The sequence below is a fragment of the Acartia tonsa genome, chromosome 11 (assembly GCF_053477335.1).
Source record: "Acartia tonsa isolate MP-2025a chromosome 11, ASM5347733v1, whole genome shotgun sequence".
NCBI classification, from domain to species: Eukaryota; Metazoa; Arthropoda; class Copepoda; order Calanoida; family Acartiidae; genus Acartia; species Acartia tonsa.
The window spans coordinates 42,352,031-42,373,476 of record NC_137270.1 but is presented as its reverse complement, the minus strand read 5'-3'; the positions used below and the strand labels follow the sequence as shown (position 1 = coordinate 42,373,476).

The window sequence follows — 21,446 nt, the reverse complement described above, 5'->3', positions numbered from 1 at the left end:
ATAATATTTGTTATTAACGTAGCTGCTCTATAACAAGGGACTGTCCTTACGTCTTCGGGGCTAACAAAACTGGTTCAAATCTAATAATTTTTCATTTTAATATCCTCGGAAAGCTGTTTTTAAAATGATGCGATAACTAACTATACTGTGATATTATGGTATTAAGGTTTGAAGCAACCAGATATCTAAAGGGATAAGACAATGGCAAATAAATTGAGATACATCTCCAATGATGACGCACAAAATTACCCTTTTTCTAGATTAGTGCTTGAAACGTTTGAACAATCAACTAAGTAAACCAAATAAAAAAAAATCAGTAAAGTCCCCAAACATGTTAAGCCAACGAATAGGAAAACGTAATTATAAAAAATTGGGAACTATGGAAGAACCGTCCCTTAATTTGAGAAGTAAATAGAAAAATATTTAATAAACCTTTCCAGGACCTATGAGAAGCTACCCTGTAAAAGAGAACCATTTTGGTTCAGCGGTTAGCAAGTTTCTTCAGTACAGACAAACAGATAGACAATTATCCAGTTACTTTTATAGAAAGTTTAAGGTTTAAAGAACCAGCCCTTAATTTGATAAATACCAGACAGACATGAGCGTAATTAAAAGAAGAAAAGACAAGGATGACAACATCCATTAGTAGAAATGAAAAAAAATCATGGAATGGAATTCAAAAAAGATATTCAAAGAGAATTTGTTTGAATTAAGATTGGATTATTTAACAAATAAACCACAAAACCTTCATCTTATATTTTTTGATTTATTTGTTATTCCTATTTTGTAAGATGATTGACATTTATAAATATATACAAAAACCTGCTAAAAAGCAGTCCGACCGCCATGGATGTATTTTAGTTGATCAAGCTCCTTAATGATGGGATTGTTGACAAAAAGTTTCAGTTGTGTATTTTGAATAGGAGCCGAGAAAATAACGTTTCTCTTACTTTGTCTATTACGGACGGACAGACGTACGGTCCGACCCTAATTATAGAGGAGCTTCGCTACAAAAAAAACAAAACAAGGATGATAAATGTGTTGATAACCAAGCAAAAATTTGTCAAAAAAAAAAGAAACAGGTTCGAATCTAAAAATATATTAAAAAACGCCAAATTACCCCTGGAACATCGAACCCCCCTACTTTTTAGAAAAAAATGTGCAATTCCTAACTCCTGCGGAAGCCGTAAACGCACCTAGCTTCCAAATATAACCTAACCTTGCCTGACTAAAATCAAACAAACAAATTAAAAAAACTACCTTTTATTTTAAAAAAAAAATATTTGTTTTTGGGGTATTTAAGCTAAACAAGGCAATTTAAGGGAAAACGTCCGTGATAGTTACTCTAGGAAATCAGACGGATAAGTAAAAGTGTATAAATGCTAAGCTATCAACAAAAGTTATTTGTCTTTCTTAATCAAAATTTTGTGGGGGAGAAAGTTAGGAGTAATAATCGATATACAATTACTTGGATGTTACACCAGAATTTCTGGTAGTCTAATAAATTGATGCTCCCAGCCGTCTGTGATAATGATGTCCGTTTATCCGATCCCCTCCCCTTCTACTGGATGATCGAACTGACCAATAAACGAAGTCCATGATAACAACCTAAATTGAGGACAATTTTCCCACTGTTAATATATCCACGCATATCTTATATCCATTTATATTCAGGATTAATTGGATTAATTTTGACCTTTAATCAGGGATCTTAGAGGATAAGACAATAGACGATAAATTGATGTACACTCTTAGTTGTACTAAACAAAATATCTGCTTTTGTAGATTGGACACTAAGAGATTTCATATAAGTACCCAAAGTTTTTAGTAAATGAAAGAACGTAAATATAAAAGTCCAAAGTTCTCTTCCTTCCTGCTAATACCAAACTATCTAATCTATCTATCTATCTTTTTTTTCTTCACGTATTCATTTTAAATTTATATTAAACTATCTATCTGTCCATCTATCCTAAGTAAAAGGATCTCTATCTGTGTGTCTGTGTACTAAAGGATCTTACTAACCACTGAACCGATATGGTTACAATTTGCTTCTCATAGGTCCTGGGAAGGTTTATAACTATTTTGAGGGAGGATACCCCCTTAAAAAAATTTAGTTTTCCATTTCTTGTTAAAACTACAATTAAAACTGGGGAAGTCTACTTCCAGGATGTACCAAAGGATCTCGCTAACCACTTAATCGATATGGTTCTCCTTTATAAGTAGCTTTTCATAGGTCCTGGGAAGGTTTATAACTATTTTGTGGGAGGTTACCATTATCTTCCCAAGAGAAATATGACCCCAATTACATTTTTTTACTTTTTCGTTTAAAAACTAAAATTTTGATTTGAGGGGGAGTTGACCCCCCTCCCCACTCTCAGGTGCTCTAGGGGCGTAGCTGCTAGGATTGTATAAAATAAATGAATATGTTTGATATAAAATATTTGGGTAAATTAATTTTGATATTTTGAATTGAGATTTTGCAAATGAAAAACAAATATTATCAAAATCATTTTTTTGGTAGTGTAACACCTTCTCCCCCCCCCCCCAAATCTTCTCCTTTTTATTGAACTAGCGGCTTCGCCCCTATTCTCTAGGGGCTTTACCCAAAGGAGGTAATTAAAAATACAAAAAAAATTATGGTTCTGCCATTTATTTTGGGTACCAGTGTAATTTACAACGCAATATCCCCTCCCTCCCAAGTGGTTTATTAAATGTGGGGTATATTGTTAAGTCTGCTAGCAATTTAAGAAATTTTTCCCAAATATTGTTTTTAATTATTACCAAAATAAATATTTCTTATTTCTCCTAAAACATAAAAGGATGACAACATCCATGAAAGCGAAGCTCTGAAACGGTAGAACAAACGAACATTAACACTTGTACAGTGTCAAAACTGAATAATCAGAATATAAATGTATAAGTATTTATCAAATTTGTAAGTGAATTTGTTGCAGAACTGCTTAATTTAAAAAGAGATAATTTTTAAGGACATACTAATATTTTAGAACCTAATTGTAGATATGCTTCGCTCATATCATTGTACTTTGTTGTCCTAGGAATCAGTATTCCAAAAATCAGATCAATCTGATAATGATATCACATTTAAATTTGTTGTCAAAAAAGTTAAAAATCACCATGTTCTAAATGGACCTACGGACTTTCCGGTAACGCTATTAGAGTTTCTTTCTAAATAGTACCTTTCTATTACAGGATTCACCATGCAAAGTTTGAAATCGATGGGACAACTCTAACAAGCCGAAATTAACGAAAAAGCTACCTGTTCCAGACGGACGGACGTACGAGCTATCCTAATTATGTAAAAGCTTCGCTTGTCCCTATTATGAGCTAACAGTTTTGCCCTTGAGTCTCGGGGGGGGGGGGGTCGTTCACATGTCGGGAGTACTAAAGTAGCCTAAAACCAGACAAAAAAATAAAATTTAAGCACAATATCTGAATGTGAAGGAGAGGAGGGATAAGACAATGGCCGATGTATTAGTGTACATCCCCAATATTGATACACAAAATTAGATTACAAAATGTAGATTACAATTAGTGGTTGAAACGTTTGGACACTCAACTAAATATAAAATATTACATTAGATTATCCTCCTTAAACTTTTGAAACTCCTCAGTTTATCCACTAAAAATAAAAAAAGCTTGGACGTCTCTATAGGAGGGGATGTCAAGACGACCTTCCCAGGGAGAGAGGGGTCATTGTGCTGTTTATTACACTGGTACCCAACGTTTTATTATTTGTTGGCTTTCCAACTTTGGGGACTTTTAATAATTTTGATTAGTTGGTCCTTTATGTAGAGTGTCCCATCGTTTCAACCATTAATTGTAAGGGGTAATTTTGTGTGTCCAAGCGGCCTTTCCCACTTTTTCTCCACTCACTGATCATCCCCCCCCCCTGGAAACCCCTGTTGAGCCACCGTTCAAATTAACAAGTTGTTGTATTTGATTTTTATTGACCTATCCTACACTAAATTTTTGCAGAGAGAGAGAGGGGACAATAGGCTGTTTTTATTACTCTAGTCCCCAAAGTTTTATAATAATGTTTCTTATTTGTTGGCTTTACAACTTTCGAAAATTTAGTTAATTTTGATTGGTTGTTTCACTAATTGTAAAAATTTACAGAATGGAGTAAGTTCGTTTATCATCATTGGGGATGTACTGTACATCAATTACCGGCCATAGTCATATCCCTTTAGATCCCTGGTATTTCATCAATGATTTGAGTGAAAGGTGTTGAAACAATTGGTTTATCAAGAACAAAAGTTGCTAATCATGTGTGACTTAATTCTACTTCAACAAGGATGACAACATCAATAAAAGCGAAGCTCTGAAATTATATGAGCGACAAACATTAACACTTGTATAGTGTCAGAGCTGAATAATCACAATATAAATTTGTTGAAAAACTGCTTAAATACAAAATATTGTTTAAGGACATACTTACATTTTAGGACTTGATTATAGATATGCTTCGCTTATACCAATGTACTTAATTGTCCTATGAATCAGTATTTCAGCGATTTACAATGAGAAAATAGCTTTATATATCATACCCAGACTTAAATCTTAAAAGAAACAGCCTGAAACCGTCCTGGGAATCCGTATTTTTCTATAATTAGGGTCTTCGTCAGTATGTCTGTAATGGGTGGAATTGTCTGATAGATTTCTAGCTTGGCATGATGATTCCTGTAATAGTTAAGTACGATTTCTAACGATTAGCTCTAACTCTATAATCGTTATCAGAAAGTTTGTACAAATATTTTTAAAACATGTTGATTTTCAACTAATTTTGACAAGTTATTATACGTTATGATTCTCATATTCGTCTATTTTTTTTAAAATAATGATAACAATGTTTAATGTTATTTGAAAAACATCTCTATAATAAAGTCTTATAAAATATATACATACCCTGAAACAAAATCTGTATAATTCATTTATTTGTATATAGTCCCTTTTGTGGCAACGCTCTTTAAGGGGCGATTCGTCGTATTTTAAAAATGGCCTTTGATAGGTTATTTTAGGTTAGGTTTGGTTATATTGGGTTAGGTGATTGCCCTGCTGGGTTGGGCAACTGGCCCCGTAGGGTTAAGCAATTGGCCCCGCAGTGTTAGAGCTCCCGCAGTGGCTAGAAATAGGAGAAAAGCTACTGTGAAGATACGAAGAAACGCCCCTTAAGGTGCGTTGCCACGAAAGGGACTATACCCATTTATTTTTATGTATGTTGCCATCCTTATTTTTTTCACTTTTTGCAGTGACTGTTAAAAATTATTTATTTTTAGAGATTTTTCCAGCCGTAAGAAAAATGTGCAAAAAGTAAACCATATATAGAGTAGTTTCGCTATAATAACTTTCGGTTCCCGTCAAAACGAACATATAGTTATGTGTCGATAGTGGACAAAATAATGCCATTTCATACGCCTACATGCGTAATGTTGGAAGGGTGACACAAATTTTAATAAGGTTTAGTTTTACAAGAGAGTAAATTAATAAGATAAATTTTTGATAATATTTCTATAGCTTTAAGAAAGATTCTATATTAGGGTGGGTCGATTTTAGACATTTTTTTTCTGAGGCCAAGTCGGGGATCTGCAAATGATTTGTATGAATATAATACACCTCTGGATGATTTAAAATTTATCCTAAGTCTTAAAACCGCTGACGACCAGACATTCAATTGTATAGCTATTTGTAAATGGGAGTCAAATTTTTTTTGAATCAGAACTATGGCTTCATTGTGCTCCCTGGAAAGGCCTTGAGGAGCTGAATCAAGAACTTTTGACCGTTTTAAAAAATCTCGTTCCTAGCCTGAGAAAATCTAAAAAACCTCTACAAATTAGACAATTCTTAATAAACCTTAAAAAATTGTGGTTTTTTAGTGATTTCTAAGGCTAGGAACGAGATATTTTGAAACGGACAAAAGTTCCTGATTCAGCTCCTCAAGGCCTTTCCAGGGAGCACCATGAAGCCATAGTTCTGATTCAAAAAAATTTTTGAATGTCGTCTTTGCATATTAATAAGTAATCAAATATATTTTTTAGTGGTCGCGTTCTAAAACTCAATTTATAAAAATTCTTTTTCGGTCAGAAATGTTTTTAAGGTTAATTTTATCTGTTGCAGGGGATGGCAGTGGATGGCAGGGGATTTGGGACTAAGCCCCTAGAGGATACGAGCGAAGCCGCTAGTTTCTAATAAAACAATGCAAAGATTTCTTAATTGAGAGGAGGATGTTATGGTTTAAAAATGTGATTTCCTTAGTCGTTAAATACTTTAGTGTTACTGTAAAATTATAGTCACTGAAAGCTACTAGTTTTACAAATATTTTTTTCTATCTATTTTTTTGATAAATCAGTCAACTTTTATCCTTCATTAAAACCGTTTGGCTTATTTTCGTGTATTTACTATATCATTATATGTAGCAGCTACGCCCCTAGAGGCCTCTAGGGGTACTTGAGGAGGGGATAGTCGAATTTGATAACCCAATTTTTAGATTTAAAAAAAAGTTTTTTTGGGTGGTGGATTTTTTTGGATGGGGTTCTCCTTCCCCCCATTTTTAAGTTTAGTCTAAGGAAATAAAAAATATAAATTTTTGGGGCGATATCTTTTGGGAGGAAGGTAGTACCCTCCCCGAAAATAGTTATAAACATTCCCGGGACCTATGAGAAGCTACCCTGTTAAAGAGAACCCGATGGGTTCAGCGGTTAGCGAAATCCTTCGGTACAAATAAACAAGCAAACAGACAAACATCGTTCTACTTTGTATTATAGATGTAGCAGCTACGCCCCTAGAGGTCCAGCTATATCTTAGTTTCAATTTCTATTTTAGGAGAGAAAATTTACTTTTTTTTCACTTTTTCTTTTTGAAACTAAATTAAAAAAATGGAAGGTTCGTATCCAACCACGCCACCTCAAGTGCTCCTAGAGGCCCCCAAGGCCGTAGCCGCTTATTACGTTGATAAAGTAACTAAACGAAAATTTAAGCCTAAATGCTATTTTCGAAGAATAAAAATGACTTACTTATATAGTTAATAGCTCATATACATTAGTTGACAGTTTAGAAAAAATTGCATATTAATCTTTAAATTTCAGTTATAGGTAATGGAAAAATTTAATTTGAAGATGCCTATAACTTTTTTGTTATTGAAGCTGGAGGCTTCAAATTGGTGGTATTATTTTCTACGTGTGGCAGTTAGAGCGGTATTTTCCTGCAGGCTTTCATTATTTTAATTTCAAAAAGGAAAAAAAAATCTTCTAAATAGAAATTAAAAATCTCTTAATTATTAACATAAATTCAACACAATTCAAGAATGTGTCAATACAATTTTTAAAACAAACAATTAAATCATAAATAACTTTCTTTTATGTTTTCTATTGATATTTTAGAGTATAATTGTGCTTTGCTACTTATGGATGTTGTCACCCTTGTTTTTAGCTTTTATTGTCTTTTTAAAAGCGAAGCTTTTCTATAATTAGGTTCGGTCCGTCCGTACGACCGTCACTACGTTACAGATAGCTCTTTTCGTTAATTTAAACAGGTTAGAATTGTCCTATCGATTTCAAACTGTGAATGCTGATTTCTAAAATAGTTAGGTACGACTTAGAAAGTGCAGCAACTCTATAATCGTTACCAGAAAGTCCGTACGTCCATTTAAAACAAACTGATTTTTTACTTTTTGACAACAAAGTTTTGAATGTTAAAATCATCCTATTCATCTGATTAAATGAATACTGATTTCTATTACAGTATAGTGTTATACGCGAAGCATCTCTATAATCAAGTTAAACAGTAACATGCATTTAATCATTTTTGCAACAAATTTACTTACAATTTTGTATAGTATTAGACATATGCATTAATATTCAGTTTATTCAGTTCTGACACTCTACAAATGTTAATGTTTGTTTGTCCTTCCATTTCAGAGCGTCGCTTTTTATGGATGTTGTCATCCTTGTTATTTTAGATAAATGATAAAATGCTTTTTTTATGTTTAATGTTGCTTATCAACACTCACTTTTCTTTGACTGCAAACTTTTCTTCAGTAAATGATTTAGAAATTATTCCTCAAACAGGTGAAATCTATATTCATCACTAGTGGCTACACCCCCTAGAGGCCTCTAGGGGCTCTTAAGGTAGGGAGAGGGAATAAAGTACCCTAACCACACCCCCTTACTTACATTAGCTAACTACATGTTAAAGATAAAAAATTACCCTCAAAAGTATAAAAAAAATGATTTTTAATGTGTTATAAAAATTAATTTAAAGTCTTGATTTTGAGGATGATGGCCTTTAAGATGCTCCTACTGGTGGTGATAGGGAGCAAAATGTTATCAAAAATCATGCCAATTAAGATAACTTGTCTATTAACTTATGGTTCAATTTTTGTAGTCATAGCAGCCTCCAATGGAGCCTCCTGACAAAAAATATAACCATCTTCTAAAAACTTTTGTATTTATCTTATGAATTGGAGCAATTAAAATTACAATTTTTCTCTTTTCTATACTGATTGGTTGGAGGCTGCTATACCTACAAAAATTGGACCATAGTTAAATATATAAGTTGTCACCATGGGCATGCACTTTGATAACATTTGGCTCACCATCACAACCAACTGGAGCATCTTAAAGGCCATCATCCACAAAATCATGATTTTAAAATAGATTTTTATAACACATCAAAACATTTTTGTATACTTTTGAGGGAAATTTTCATCTTTAACATGTATTTAGCTACATCCATAGGACTGGAGGTCAGCAGCTGTCCTAAAAATTGTTGTTTTATCAAAAACAATCTTTAAAAGAGAAAAAAAGTTAAAAATCGTTTTCCCATAATTTTTTATTCAGATTTGATTATCTTTTTGGTTCACCAGTATTTGACTAGGATGAAAGGGAGGGGGGGGGGGGGGTATGTCAAACGGTCTTTAGTATAGTTATTTCTAGCATTTTACTAAATCAGCTTTCCACGGATAGAAAATGCAAAATTATAATATTAAAACCAGTTTTTTTAGCTCAAAGATGCCAAAGGCATGGGCTTAAAAAACTGGGTGTAATCTTATGATTGTACAATTTTATACAGTGTGTTTTTTTTATGAGAACTTTTTTGAAAGCAATTTTACCCCACTTATAGTTATCAGAATTTAATGATTAATGGCTTATTTTCTTCGTTTTTTAAGGCAATTAATAGAACAACAAAAAAATATTTCATTTCTTATTTAAAAAGTACAGTAAAATCTAAAATTCAAAACTTAGGTGTCAACATCTAAAAATGGTTTTAGCGCATTTTTCTTTTGCTCAAATAATCAACCTTTTGCAAGAATGGCTGCTAAACACTTAAAAGTTGAGATATAGAGCTAAAATGTATACAGATACTATTAGGGACATGTACTAGAACATATCAAAGTTTGAAGGTCATATCTCAACCAGGGAGGGAGTACTGGCCCCCCAAAGTCGACTACAGAAAATCCATTTTTTAAAGAAAAATGCGCTAAAACCATTTTTATATGTGGACACCTAAGTTTTCAAAGAAGGTGTATCAACTTTTTTTTTTATGGCTAGCCGGTTCTTTTAGTAAGTAGTAGATGTAAAATTTTTCATAGAATTCAGATATGCAATCGGTTTTTTTGTAGACCTCTTATTTTTTAAGTAATTTAAGTTTTTTAAAAAAATAATTAAGTCGGTTTTAAGGTACTAAAACGCAACAAAATAAAAGAAGAAAATGGCCAGTAAGAATAAAAATAGTAAGATCTTTAATTTGACACCTTACTTTTAAAATTCTGTTGAGTAATTATTGAAAAAATCTATTTTTTTAACCTCGGTTTAATAAAAACTTTAGACCTAAATATTTTCTCAAACAGACATAAAAAACATGGGTTCATATATACCTTTAGAATCAGAAAAATATTACGAATCCATTGTAAGCAAAATTGAAAAAAAGTAAAAAAATAAAAAAATATAAAAATGGCCAATTGTATTTTTTGTTCTGGCAACACTATCGTCTTCCCTTTTTTACCCCCTCTTTACCCCCTCTATACCCCCTTCCCATTTTTATACCCAATTCAAAAGTTAAGACGTTGCCTGTACAATATAATATGATATTTTCATATAATTCCTTTTATTGTAGTTTATATACTATATTGTAAACTTTTTTTTTCAATTTTGCTTACAATGGATTCGTAATATTTTTCTGATTCTAAAGGTATATATGAACCCATATTTTTTTACTTGTGAAATGATAAAATTGAGTTCAAAGTTTTTATTCTCGTGGGTTTAAAAAAATCGATTTTTTCAATAATTACCTGACAGAATTGAAAAAGTAAGGTGTCAAATTAAAGATCTTACTATTTTTGTTCATAATGGCCATTTTCTTTCTTTTTTTTGTTGCATTTTAGTACCTTAAAATCGACTTAATTTTTTTTTTTTAAAATTTAAATTACTTAAAAAATAAGAGGTCTACAAAAAAACCGATTGCATATCTGAATTCTATGAAAAATTTTACATCTACTACTTACTAAAAGGACCGGCTAGCTATAAAAAAAAAGTTGATACTACTTCTTTAGATTTTACTGTACTTTTTAAATAAAAACTGAAATATTTTTTTGTTGTTCTATTAATTGCCTTAAAAAACGAAGAAAATAAGCTATTATTCATTAAATTCTGATAACTATAAGTGGGGTAAATTGCTTTCAAAAAAGTTCTTATAAAAAAAAACACACTGTATTTGTAGAAAACTGGATATATTACAATGCTAGACATAATTTTTTCGTAAGGATGAGAACTGGTTCTAATAAACTGTATATTAATCAGTTTTGAATGATTACGAGAAAAAATATTATCTAACCTAAAACAGTAGAATGTTATCCATCTGTATTAATGATTATTTCAATAAAATTTTGGATACTAATTCAATTACAAACCCTAATAAATTGTTAAGTATAAAATTATAAATATTGCTTATTCTTTGTAGATATAATTTACCCAGAAAGCTTAGAAGATCCTGGAGATGCCTTTGTTCACCTTCTTTTCTTATTTTACATTTCACCAAATTCTAATGAGGAGAAAGTTAAAACAGCAACAAGGTAGGAAAAATATTCTTCCTATTCTCCGCTATACTAAAAATCATGTTTAGCATCATAGTTCAGACAATTTTCCATGAACATATTAATAAAAATTCTAAATACCAATTTTGTTACCTCAGGCCTTCAGCCCATTGGGGCTAATAAAACTGGTTTTCATTTTTATAAATAATTTTGATAATTATTATTAGAAATACATTTTGAAATTTATTTTAAAGGAGGTTGAAAAGGCATCTTGATAGATTTTTGTTTTCAATATTTGTTGAAAGTACTGGAACTCCTATAAATTTTATCATTGTTACAGATGAAAAGAGTAAGGTAAATTCTAAATAATTACTAAAAGACCTGCGATCATGGCTCAACACGTAGTGCATTTGCCCGTCATTGGTGAGGTGATAGGTTCAAACAGACACCATGTCATAACTACAGACATTAGAAATGGTTCCTACTGCTGCTATGTCATGTTCACAACATAAATAGTTAGAGTAGGGGAAATGCCTTGGCCCATAAACAAGGCAACTAATTAGCAAGCTCAGTTAGGACTTTTGGACCAAGGTTGTGCACTAAAAGGGTTGTTTGTCTGTTGAATGCTACTTAAGCTAATATCCATCAGCGGGCATTAAAGTATTGAGATCCAGATGATCACTTGAAATTTAAGTAAAATAGATAAATTAAACTACAACTTATTCAAAACATTTACCATCTAACCCAATAAATCCAACATCTGTTTAGATATGAAGCTTTTTTATATTTAGGGTAGGCCTGTACATTCATTTGATAGTAACAGATACAATTTGTTGTTAATTTTAGGCATGTTACAATTGTCCTATTGATTTCAAACTTTACATGTTGAATTTAGACAATATAGCAATTTGTTACTAAAAAGTCTACCTTTAGTCTCCAATTAAAACATGCTGATTTTATACTTTTTTGAAAACAATATTTGTAAGATTTAAACCTCATTTTCATCTTATTATGATCAATAATTTCTTAGACAACAAAGAAAAAAATTATAAGCATACTAAATATCTCCATAGTTAGGGCCTAAAAATGTAAGTTTGTCATTATAGGGGGTGATGTATTTAATAATTTATAGACAATTCTTTTTCTTCTAACACTATACTTAATATCATTTGTCCCAATGTCTGAATTTAGAGCTTTGTATTTATGGATCTTACCATTCTTTTTTTGTAGATTATTGTGCATAATGCATTTAATGAATCTATTGGAAGAATTCTTCACAAAAAACTATTTTACAATAAAAGAAAATTTGTTGATGAAAATTGGAAATTTCCTAGGTAAAAAATAATAAAAATAAATTTGTCTAAAAAGTTTGTAAAATTACACTAATTCCAAAAAAGAAGACATTTTAATATAAACAAAATCAACAATGACAAAATTAATATTCAATTTTCTTAGGTTTAAGATACAGTATGTTTCTTATGTGTTTTTTCAACAAAAATACAGGAAAAATTTAGGTATTGTTTGGATTATCTTTAAAAGTTAGCTGTTTACTAAAGCAAACCAATTGAGTTATAGAATTTATGTACAATTGTATGTACATACAGCATGACCCTCAAAAAAGTATTTTTAAGCATCTGCAGCCCTTATTTCTCAATGAATTATAAAAAAAATGCATATGTCCTTGTTCTCCATAGTATTCCACATAAGTAGATATAAAAATATTTTTTTTACCTCCATTAACACCGGAGATTTTTAGAGCTAAAGTTTTGAAAAAGTGACTGAGAAAAAGAATTTTTTTTTGTTTCTCATAATTTTTGGATGGTTATATTATGTTTTTCTGGCAACTGAATAATGAGACACAAAGAAAAACAAGTTAACTAATTATTTATTTTTTATTCCACCAAAAAATATAAATTTTTAATGGCAAAAAATACTACTGAATGAATTGATTATTTGCAAATTTTAGGTTATTTATTTACCCTTATTTGAGAAAAGGATTAATTATGACAGTTGCTCCGCCTACTTTTCTGACATCTCAATAATTTAATAAGGGGTTAATTAAGCTTTTTAGACAAAAAAATCATTATGTTTTAATTTTATTTTCTTCATAACTTTTTTGTTATTAAAGTTAGGATTGTGAAACAAAAACAATTTTCCTGCTATATTCATAAAGATTTATTTGGTTTTTTAATCTTAAAAAATTTTGCCTAATAAGTAAGTTTTTCAAAATATCATTAAACTAAAAAGACTCAAAAAATATGTGTAAAAAAATGCTTTTTACTCAAAAACTAAATTTTTTATTTCATTTTTGTATAAATTTTCTGCTAGTAACAAAAATAAAAGAATTTCTACCTTAATTTTGCTAAAAAAGTCGTTTCATGTTAAAAGTTACTTTTTCCTCAGTCACTTTTTCAAAACTTTAGCTCTAAAAATCTCCGGTGTTAATGGAGATAAAAAAAATATTTTTATATCTACGTATGTGGAATACTATGGAGAACAAGGACATATGCATTTTTTTATAATTCATTGAGAAATAAGGGCTGCAGATGCTTAAAAATACTTTTTTGAGGGTCATGCTGTAGTATAGGTCAGCAAAATCTTCACCTGTACATTGTACCATTTGTACTAGTTAGCAAAATCTTCACCTGTACATTGTACCATTTGTACTAGTCAGCAAAATCTTCACTTGAAGTCATGAAGGTGTATTTGCAAGCTTTCTAACCCTATGGCTAAAGGGGTCACAATACTTATAATGACTAATTTCTATAAAAGTCTAAGAAAATCCAAATCCTATGCTAGCCTTGAAAATTTGATAGAATGAGGACTATATTTTTTTAGATTTGTACCGCGAAATCTTATGTCCACAAGAAATTGTCGAAATTCCAATCATAGATGTTGATGAACTTGAAACACTTACATCATTTTCAGGTATGATTTCACACACACAAAAAAATAAACATAAAATTCTTGCTTTCAAAAGGGGGATGCTATGTCTATTTTCTTTTTCAGTAGGATTGAAAGCGTAAAACTATTTTAATCATTACTAAAGATGTAATTGGTGTACAGATTAATATGGTCATGTACAGGCTAATTGTTTAAACTCCCAAAGAGAAATTAATCCTAAAATGGGGATCTTGGACAAAGTAGCTTCAGACAAAGTAGCTTCGGACAAAGTAGCTTCAGGACAAAGTAGCTTCAGGACAAAGTAGCTTCCGTACAAAGTAGCCCCCTAAGGAAAGTAGCCTCCACTGGTCATGGCCGCAGCGCTTGGCCCCTTGGCCTGCCTAGCCGCGGGCGCTCGGCCCCCAAGCCTATAACCTAACCTAACGTAACCTAACCAAAAAATTGTAAAAACATTATTAAAAATTGTGAAAACAATATTAAAATTTGTAAAAATCTATCAACCACTTTTTGCAAAATCCACGAAATTCTAAACCACCTATGTATTATCAGTTGATGATATTTTTCTTCAATAAATGTTCTGAGGCTAACATAGGTTAGGTTAGGTCATAGGCTAGGGGGCCGAGCACCCACGGCTAGGCATGCCGAGCGCTGCAGCCTTTATTACTATTTGAGACTTTTTTTCTTAGGAAGCTACTTTTCTTAAGTAAATGTCCTGAAGCTACTTTGTCCTAAAGCTACTTTGTCCTGAAGCTACTTTGTCCGAAGCTACTTTGTCTGAAGCTACTTTGTCCGAAGCTACTTTGTCCAAGATCCCTAAAATGGTGTTTTAATATATACAAATATCCAGCTTACTTGATTATTGCTATATAGTACCAAGAATTAAAAAATAATGCTTGTTACTGTTTGTTAACATGGATTATTGTTGCAATGTAAGATTATATTGCAGTATATCCAGCCAAATATTTTAAACATCCAGTATCTGGCCAGATATCCAGCCAAGATAGATATCCTTACAACCCCTATTAAAAAATACAGAAGATAGTATCAAAAACACTTGTATTAATAATGATTTAATAGTTAACCATTCTTTTACTTCAGTTAATGAGAGCCTCAAAGTAGAAAGGTAAGAAATTTTGATAATATAATTATACAATTTACCATTACCATTAGAATAATCAATAAATTCTGTAAAAAAAACATGAATGGCAACATTCATAAAAGTAAATGATTAAAATCAGACAAGGACAAATGAACATTAACCCTTACAGATCGGGCCCCTATTCCCACCTTAATAGATGGGGGGGGGGGGGGGGTAAAGACGTAAAATTTTTTTCTGGTGGTTCATGTGTATTTTTAGAGAAAATTACTTTTTCTAGTCATTTTTTTCGGTCAGGCCGCTCCTTAGCCGCTTTTTAGCGGCCAGCCGCTAAATTTTAAAACAGCTGTAGAGCGGCCAATTTTGCAGCTAGGATGACCAAATTTTAGGACGAACTTTTATTTTTCATAACAAAAAAATTACTATTTCTGATCATCGCCAAAAAACGGCAAATAACGAAAACCGCCATTTTCGGCGGTTACGGCGGTAAAACGGCGGTTGGCGGCGCCGATTAATATTTTTATCTGTTAATTATTGCTCAAGGATTTACCAAAAAAATGTATAGGTCTCTAGTTGTAATAGAAGCCACGATATTCATGATATATGTCTGTAGTAAAAGCCGGACAAAAATCGGTCATAAAGTCGGCCAGGGTGCGGTCAAACGGTCATAACACCACTTTTCTCATTCACCAAAAAAATTTTAGGTTTCTACCTTATATACAAAGTCATAATGTAGAAATTAAGATTTATTTAGAATTTTTTTTAAATTTTGGTGCTACCCAACCGACTTTGACCGGACACCACGACCGACACAGACCAGATATCCTAATAAAATCAACTCTTGCCGACGTATAATTACTAAACTTAAAAAGTCATGAAGTCACAACTCTCAATCTTACCTACAAAAAAAATGTCATTGAAAAAATAGAGGGGGGGGGGGTCAATATGACCCTCCCCCCGATCTGTAAGGGTTAACACTTGCTGTATGTTAGAACCTAATTAGCAGAATACAAATTTTTAAGTTGAAATAAGATTGTACATAAAATTGTTTAAATTTGTGTTCCAAAAATCAAATAAATTGGATTATTGTATTATACAAAATTTTTGTCAAAAAAAGTTTTTAAATTAGACATGCTTTAAATGATCAGGAAACAGCATGCTAAGTCTGGAATAAAAAGACAGTTATTTCTAACAGGCACAGATTTACAATAATACCCTGCCATTAAATTTGGATGTATAGATGGAAATACAAACAGATCCTAATTATAGAAAGCTTCTTATTCATTGATGAGCTAATTATTTAAATTTTATTCAAAAAATGCCTGAGCGACAATAATAGGTTTTCTTATTAACCCTAAATCATTTATGAGGATGGTGGAGGTGTGAGAGTTGGGCTAAAATATTTCTTGTTGTTTTTAGGTCTAAAAAAACATCATTAAAAGTTGACATAGAATTAATTAGCTCTTAAAAGTAAAATATAATGTTGAAAGACAATGAAATAAAAATGTCCTCCCAGTATCTGCTGTTTTGTTATAAATTGAAATTGAAAAAATGATCATTACTCATATTTTAAAAAGTCATTTTATGTTTGATTAAGTGTTTTATTCACCTATTATTTTCAGAGTTCAACTTCATACCTCTTTATTTTGTCCACCAAGATATCAGCTGGTAATTTTATTTTATTAGGCTTTAAATGTTTTTTGTCAAATGAATTCATGCAAAGTGTCCCTTATGTCAAATATTCCTGATTGCTGATTGACAGTAACTATTAAAAAAAATTCTTAGACAAAAGACACAAATATAAATAAAATTTATAATTATTGGCCTATTACTGTTATTCACCAAGATGATGCTTTCTAAAGTACTTTCTGGTAATGAAAATATGATCCTTGCTAAGATTTTTAAATTGCACTTTTCTAAAGAAATTATCAAGAAAAATTTGTCATGTCTAAAGTAACTGAAAGAAGTAGTAACCTTTTCTTTAAAATACCCAATGTCCTTTTAATCATAAAGGTTACCATTATATCTTAAACCTATATCATGACTCATTCTTTCCTGTTTTTAGAAAACTTACTCATTACCATATAACATTTTTTTCTTTTTTTCAGGATTCTTTTTACATTCAGTTTGTAATAGTGAATGAATTACCAAAGTTCATAAAAAAAATGATCAGGATTGATATTGACATACGGTTGAGGTTGGTAGAAATTTTGAATAGGTCTTATCAGGGGCGTCCAAGCTTTTTATTTTGGGGGGTGTAAAATTTTTTTAAGGGGGGGGTAATTCGGTTTTGGGGGGGGTAAAATGGCGCGCGAAGCGCGTCGCAAATTTTTTTTACCCCCCCCCAAAATTTTTACCCCTGGGGTAAAATTTGCTTGGGGGGGGGGGGGTAATTACCCCCCCTGAAATCTGTTGGCAGGGGTAAAATTTGTTTCCCCCCCCAAAATTTACCCCCGGGGTAAAATTTTTGGGGGGGGTAATTTAAATTTTATCCAAAATTTAGTATTAAAAATGCGCGCGAAGCGCGCAAATTTTTTTTTGTTAGAGATTTTCTATTTTGGGGGGGTATTTACCCCCTCAAAATTGTTTGGGGGGGATAAATACCCCCTCCTAAATGGTTGGGGGTGCCTACAGCACCCCTCGGGTAGGGGTAAATTTTAAATGGGGGGGGTAAAATGAAAAAAATTTTGGGGGTGCCGTAAAATTTAGTATTAAAAATGCGCGCGAAGCGCGCAAAATTTTTTTTGTTAGAGATTTTCTATTTTGGGGGGGTATTTACCCCCTCAAAATTGTTTGGGGGGGATAAATACCCTCTCCTAAATGGTTGGGGGTGCCTACGGCACCCCTCGGGTAGGGGTAAATTTTAAATGGGGGGGGTAAAATGAAAAAAATTTTGGGGGTGCCGTAGGCACCCCCAAATTCGTTTGGGGGGGGTAATCGCCCCATTACCCCCCCCCTTGGACTCCTATGGGTCTTATACTAATATAAACAGGAAAAATTTTACAAAATATAAAAAAGAATACATATAATTACTTTTATTAAATGTTTTAGGATTGATATAGGAATGTTACATGATCAGTTTAATTTAATGAACAGGTCTATTTAGTTTAGTCTTTTCATAATCTTTATTTTTAAAAGAATGAAATTTGGAAATAAATATAAAATTGAATATGGCAATATTTGTTTAAACTTCTAATTTTCTATGCATAGAAATGAAATATTTGGCTTACAAAAGGACTGGCCTGGGGACTGGATTGGCCTGAACAAAGTTAGAGCTTGGAATTATTTGGCGAAAGCTAATACTTCAAGTTTTGGTCAGACAGGGCCTCATCAGGTAGTTTAATCAATTAAAACATTATTTTAGGATTTGAACTCAAAATCATTTTTGATTTTTATGATGTTTTTTCTTATAAGGCTTTAAACAGTGGAGTAACATTGTTTGACATTGAAAAACTAAGAGCACAACCTGAAATACTTGCTCCAGAGTATATGCATAAGTTGAAACAGGAATTTGGCTATATTACAATGAATGTTCAGGTATAAATATGATTTAAGTTGGATTAGAACATTTGCATTACATCCCTGGATTCACAGTAAACATAAAAATTTTAACATATGATACTTTTAGCAAATAAACCATGCAAATTATAGCAAACAAGGATCTTTTTTATATAAAAGTCAGTGTATTTTAATTGTTTATCAATGTTGTTTTTATATTTAATTTCAGGGAGGCTATCACTTGATCAGATACAAACATCCAGAGAAGGTTAAACAAAATATTTAGTAGAAAAACAAAATTCTATAAATTATTTGAGAATTATACATAGACACTATTAAAAGATCTGTCTTTGCTTTTTAATCACTTTAAGAGTACTAAATTATATATCATAATATTCTATAATTAAAACTGTTATTTTATTTTTTTAATAAGTTTCTAATATGATATTACCAATATTCAATTTACTTATTTAGGTGTATATGATCCCATGTCAATACAATTATATGGTAAATATATCTTTTTTTTGTATTTTTCTCACTTCAACTTATTTCTTTTCTTTACAATTTTAGAAATCAAATTGTAATTGTTTTTTAATTATATTTTATAATTCAATGATATATTTTTGTCCTTTTCTCTTTATTATAAAACAGATTTAATAACTTTAGGAAGTTTTTGCTAGCAAAGAGTATGAACCAAATAGCTTAGAGTATCATACCTGCCTCTCTAAGCCATACATTCAACATTTTGCTGGAGAAAATATACTTGCAGACTCTATTTTAGTTAGGTAAGTAAATATTATAATTTGGTATTTGTAATTGATAATTCATAAGCCACTATTTGTGCATTAATTGTTAAAAATTGCAAATAGATTCACTAAGGTTGCTTAAGCCAATTTATGCTTAAAATCTAACAGAGATTTATAATTCTAAGTCTAATTAAGACAGTCCTTATCAACCATTTATCCTGTTGATTTAAATATAAAGCACCAAATAATTATATAAATATTATTAAGCACCAAAGAACCTAATCACAACTTCAATTTGTATACTATTACTAAACCTTTCTAATAAACCCCGAACAAACATATTATGCAAATCTGAATTTTTAAAATAGCAGCTTTATTATTCATCTAGGATGATTTTACAATAAATATGAAATGTAGATGCCTCTTTTGGTTACAAAATTCCACTGTTATTTTTTAATTAATCAGCACCAATAAAGCACAAGATCTCAAAAACAGCATTTGGGGGAAATACTGGTGAACAAACATATTATGCAAATCCAAAACAAAGCAAAAAAAAAATTTTTTTTGGCACTTTTCTCCTCTTTTAAAGATTGATTATGATAAAATAATAATTTTTTAAGGGATTTATGCATTAATTACTATGAAATATAGTATAAGGTAGAAATTAATGACTTTTCTAAATTAGAAATGTTTGAAAAAAATAAATTCGATCCCTATCACTTTAGAGGACAGCTGCTGATCCCCAGTTTTATGGATGAACCTAAATACATGTTAAAGATAAAAATTACCCTGAAAATTATACAAAAATGTTTTTTGGTGTGTTGAAAAAATCAATTTTAAAATTTTGATTTTGAGGATGATGACCTTTAAGATGCCCCTATTGGTGGTGTTAATGAGCCAAATGTTATCAAAGTGCATGTCCATGATGACAACTTATATATTAAACTTTGATCCAATTTTTGTAGTTATAGCATCCTCCAGCCCAGCATTATTAAAAAAGAAAAGAATTGCAATTTTATTTACTTCAATTCATAAGGTGAATGCTGTAGTTTTTAGAAGATGGTTATATTTCTTGTTGGAAGGCTCCATTGGAGGCTGCTATGACTACAAAAAATGGTACATAGGTTAATAGACAAGTTGTTGTAAGTGGCATGTACTTAGATAACATTTGGCTCATCATCACCACCAACAGGAGCATCTGAAAGGTCATCATCCTCAAAATCAGGATTTTAAAATGAATTTTTTTAACACATAAAAAAACATTTTTGTATACTTTTCAGCGTAATTTTTATCTTTAACATGTATTTAGTTTCATCCATAAGACTGGGGGTCAGCAGCTGTCCTCTAAAGTGATAGGGATCGAATTTATTTTTTTCAAACATTTCTTATTTAGAAAAATCATTAATTTCTACCTTATACTATATTTCATAATAATTAATGCATAAATACCTTAGAGATCTTGTGCTTTATTGGTGCTGATTAATTAAAAAATAACAGTGGAATTTTGTAACCAAAAGAGGCATCTACATTTCATATTTATTGTAAAATCATCCTAAATGAATAATAAAGCTGCTATTTTAAAATTCAGATTTGCATAATATGTTTGTTCAGGGTTTAGTTGAATACTTGTCATAAGCAAGGCTTCTTTTCAACTCACTTTTTTCTGTCTGACCATCTGTATATGTTACTTGGATACTAATAAATAGATCTGTTTCATAAGGGGGCAAGTAGACATTTATAAAATCAATATAATGTATGGTTAGGATTCATTGAAAATTTTGGATTTTAAAAGTAAAAAAATTGTGTATCTGTACCTATATCACAATAAAAATAGCAAACACCTTAGAGGGCATTCAATGTCATTTTCCCAGTACCAGAATAGGGTTAACTTATTCTCCCCTTCAACAATTATATTTGATTCTGTTTTAGATACAAGAACCTACTGAAACTGTCCTTGTGGTGTTGGGATCCAACTTGGCATCATTGTTATTAATTCAGTTTAATGCAGTAGAAATCTTATGTAGCAAAGCATTTCTTATACCTTATTCTTAGTTTTCACCTACCATTTTCTTTTTATTTCAGATGAAAATTGAAATGCTATTCCTTGCATTAATCTTTTTAAACTTGAGTGATTTTTCTTTAGCTGAAAATTGTT

General features: G+C 31.2%; 1 protein-coding gene and 1 long non-coding RNA gene across 2 annotated transcripts; both read left to right on the top strand.

Annotated features, from left to right (window-relative positions):
* Positions 1–13,911: 13,911 nt before the first annotated feature.
* Positions 13,912–16,712, top strand: LOC145331009 (uncharacterized). Its single transcript, XR_013883607.1, has 3 exons — positions 13,912–13,975; positions 15,050–15,074; positions 16,670–16,712. It is a non-coding gene; the product is annotated as an uncharacterized LOC145331009 (long non-coding RNA).
* A 1,390-nt stretch (positions 16,713–18,102) lies between these two features.
* LOC145332892 (uncharacterized) lies at positions 18,103–21,344 on the top strand. The gene is made up of 7 exons (XM_080177994.1): positions 18,103–18,143; positions 18,258–18,381; positions 18,462–18,584; positions 18,775–18,813; positions 19,020–19,052; positions 19,212–19,330; positions 21,221–21,344. Exons 1-7 carry the CDS (start codon positions 18,112–18,114, stop codon positions 21,282–21,284), a joined length of 534 nt encoding a protein of 177 aa, XP_080034120.1. The 5' UTR covers positions 18,103–18,111; the 3' UTR covers positions 21,285–21,344.
* Positions 21,345–21,446: the final 102 nt, after the last annotated feature.

Excerpts from the sequence above, each read along its gene's own strand:
- LOC145332892 (XM_080177994.1), top strand. The coding sequence starts at position 18,112 with ATGTTACATGATCAGTTTAATTTAATGAACAG. Across the intron at positions 18,144-18,257 it reads CAGTTTAATTTAATGAACAG|AAATGAAATATTTGGCTTAC; the intron begins GTCTATTTAGTT and ends TTCTATGCATAG. Across the intron at positions 18,382-18,461 it reads GTCAGACAGGGCCTCATCAG|GCTTTAAACAGTGGAGTAAC; the intron begins GTAGTTTAATCA and ends TTTTCTTATAAG.